Genomic DNA, 2,900 nt, shown 5'->3' with positions numbered 1-2,900 from the left:
GGACTGAGGTTTTAAAAAAAAAAAAAAAAAAAAAAAAAAAAAAAAAAAAAAAAAAAAAAAACTATTTCTTTATCATATTTTTCTTGAGAATTATCATAGCTTTTATGATCTGGTAAAGAAAAAAATGGTCTATCTGGAACGAATCAAATGGATTAAGTCAACAAAATGAGAGTTTAATAACTTTTATTGGGTAAATTCCACTATCTGCGGTAGGAAAATATGCATTAGCTCAATCCTGCAATAGACTAGTCAGATGACTCCGTTCAACTTTTTGTTATTATTTGCTAATTGCTAGTCATGAGATGCCATAACCCACATAAATAAATTGCATTAGCGTGTGTTCTATATTACTTTTATGGTTAAAATGAATTGGATAGCTTAAGAAATAAGAATTTATTTCTTAACACATGCCAGTCTTTGCATAATTCACATAAAACAATAAAAAAATAGATATACTAGTCTTACAAAGAGGTATACAAAGAGACAAATCAAACCCTTAAAATTTATGATTGCCTCTCTCTCTCTCACTTTTTCCTTTCTTTTAAGGACTTAATTTATCTCTTTGTATACCTCTTTGTAAGGTTAGTATTAGTCTACAAAAATTTTAATACAAGTCGCCAACCAATCAGCCTTGGCGTCATTCTTCTTTCTAATTCTATTTTTTGTGTTGATCTGTTGACATTAATTTGATTAAGCAAGATGATGTCTTGCTGAGCAAGAGTAGCTTTTTAATTTATTTTTCTCGAATCAAGTTATCTTTTAATCTTTTTAAATTTTCAAAAGAAAAAAGAATTCCACTTTAATCTCAACAATATCTCTTCCTTTGAAAGCTAGCACGCATACACACTACTTTTCTGCAAACCTAAACTCTGAGAGTCATTGCTTTTCTTATGCCTTCAACAGAGATGAGTCATGCAACGAAAAAGCTAGATTCACCTGCTATGTTTAATATTCCCTTTAAATATCAACACAATCGAGACCATTTACACAAAGCAGTTGGGCAGACAACCACAAAGGCAGTAGTCAAATATAGAGGGACAAGTTATGAGGACTATTGCATTTAGCTCGATGCCATACTCAGTGAAGACGTCTTGTATGAGATACTTGACCTGAATCTGCTGCACAATTCCGTAGTCATGATCCATCTGCAAACGGGTCTCCGATGTTTAAGCAAAGTAAATCTTTCTTTCTCTGTATATAGTCTCTACGAAATTTGTATATGCGTATTGATGATCTTACGGGATCGATCCTAATGAAGGTGTTTTAGTAACAGAATAATCTTTTGATATTGCAGGAAAAGTAGATTCTGTTCTTAGAACAATGAACAAGCTAGGTAAGAAAGCTGATAATTTTGCAAACGGAGTTAGAGAACATGGTAAAAAACTTATTTTGCTTAATTAATTTACTTATAAGTGGCATGCATAAAACTAAATGCATTTTAACTGCTATGAAATTGTAGTGAGACTGGCGCCAAAGATCACTGAAACTGTGAAGGGGAAGTTGAGTTTGGGTGCAAAAATTCTGCAATTAGGTGGAGTGGAGAAAATATTCAAGCAGCTCTTTAGTGTGAGAGAAGGAGAGAAATTGTTGAAGGCTTCTCAATGCTATTTGTCAACTACTGCAGGCCCGATAGCAGGCCTCCTCTTTATCTCCACAGATAAGGTAGCATTTTGCAGTGAGAGATCACTGAAATTCTATTCTAAGAATGGAGAAATTGTTAGAGTTCATTACAAGGTAATAATTAAATCTCACGTCTCATGCATTTTAATCTATTTTTGTTTCATATATTTTTCTTTCTAGTTTCAAAATAATATTTTTTTCAATCCTGTGTATAGGTTTTGATTCCACTTGAGAAAATAAAGAGAGTACACCAAAGCTTAAATATGAAGAAGCCATCACAAAAGTACATGGAAATATGCACTGTGGACGATTTTGACTTCTGGTTCATGGGTTTCTTAAACTATGAGAAGGCTTTCAAAAACCTTAAGCAGGCTATCTCCCAGAACATGGATGATGTAAAAGTCACTTACTTGTTGACTTAGAAATCTTTATTCTTGTTTGATCCAATATCAGATTATGTAAATTAATTAATGAAGTGAGGAAATGTCAATACGGAATTAATTGTGTAATATTTTTGTAATGAAAATAAGATTTTCATTTCAGCTGCCAATGCATTATTTATGTTGGCTATGTTTCAGTTTGGAAAGAGTGCAAAAACATGGTAAATAATATCCACTTTTTCTCTGCAGAAGAGATACAGCAGGGAGAGATCCTAGATATTGGCTACTACTAGTCTACTAGAGCTAACTATTATTTGAAAACAAAATCAACAGTCCCATATCCATGGGCTCATTCTCTAATAATATTCATACCACAATAAGTTGATATATTTTGGAAAAATTAAATCTAGACTAAACTGAAGTATAGTGGCTATAGCAAAGCTGATTCTGGCGTTGACATCCATCTCTTCATGTTTTTTTCGCCCAAGCGACATTCTATGCGTTAGAAGTATAACTCATAGAAACTTAGTCTTTCACTAAAGACAACTTTGTAACTTTACGTGTTTAATGTTGGGTGTGTTATTGTAATTATAATCTATAGACTATATCTATCTATATATTTATATAATCCTAAGACATACCCTATTTGATTGTCATGTAGGGTTTTTTAAGCTTTAGAATTGTTTTATTTTGACATATTGGAAGATTATCCCACATGTGACTGTACGTGATTAGTGATGATACGGTATTTTTACATTTAACTGTATATGATTGGTGATGATGTGGGATATGTAGATGAATTGGATTTTTTGATACATGTGACTTAATGTAACTGGTTGGTGGATGTCCCTTCACATTCACATCAACACAAACGCTTCACATTCACGTTCATTCACAATT

At 32.4% G+C, this 2,900-nt stretch overlaps 1 protein-coding gene across 2 annotated transcripts; it reads left to right on the top strand.

The window, feature by feature from the left end:
• The first annotated feature begins 942 nt into the window (after positions 1–942).
• LOC116105580 (GEM-like protein 4) lies at positions 943–2,191 on the top strand. 2 transcript variants are annotated; one of them, XM_031391991.1, is made up of 4 exons: positions 943–1,175; positions 1,295–1,333; positions 1,460–1,734; positions 1,836–2,191. In XM_031391991.1, exons 1-4 carry the CDS (start codon positions 1,163–1,165, stop codon positions 2,040–2,042), a joined length of 534 nt encoding a protein of 177 aa, XP_031247851.1. In that variant the 5' UTR covers positions 943–1,162; the 3' UTR covers positions 2,043–2,191. The 2 variants fall into 2 exon arrangements, with proteins under 2 accessions (XP_031247851.1, XP_031247850.1); XM_031391990.1 differs by having other exon boundaries at positions 1,295–1,375; positions 1,836–2,189.
• The last annotated feature ends 709 nt before the right edge of the window (positions 2,192–2,900 follow it).

The sequence above is a fragment of the Pistacia vera genome, unplaced genomic scaffold, assembly GCF_008641045.1.
Source record: "Pistacia vera cultivar Batoury unplaced genomic scaffold, PisVer_v2 Contig50, whole genome shotgun sequence".
NCBI classification, from domain to species: Eukaryota; Viridiplantae; Streptophyta; class Magnoliopsida; order Sapindales; family Anacardiaceae; genus Pistacia; species Pistacia vera.
This window is presented reverse-complemented; position numbering and strand designations above follow the sequence as displayed.

Bases quoted from the DNA above. Each gene is read 5' to 3' on its own strand.
- LOC116105580 (XM_031391990.1), top strand. The intron at 1,376-1,459 runs GTAAAAAACTTA...ATGAAATTGTAG, and splicing joins AAACGGAGTTAGAGAACATG to TGAGACTGGCGCCAAAGATC. The intron at 1,735-1,835 runs GTAATAATTAAA...TCCTGTGTATAG, and splicing joins TTGTTAGAGTTCATTACAAG to GTTTTGATTCCACTTGAGAA.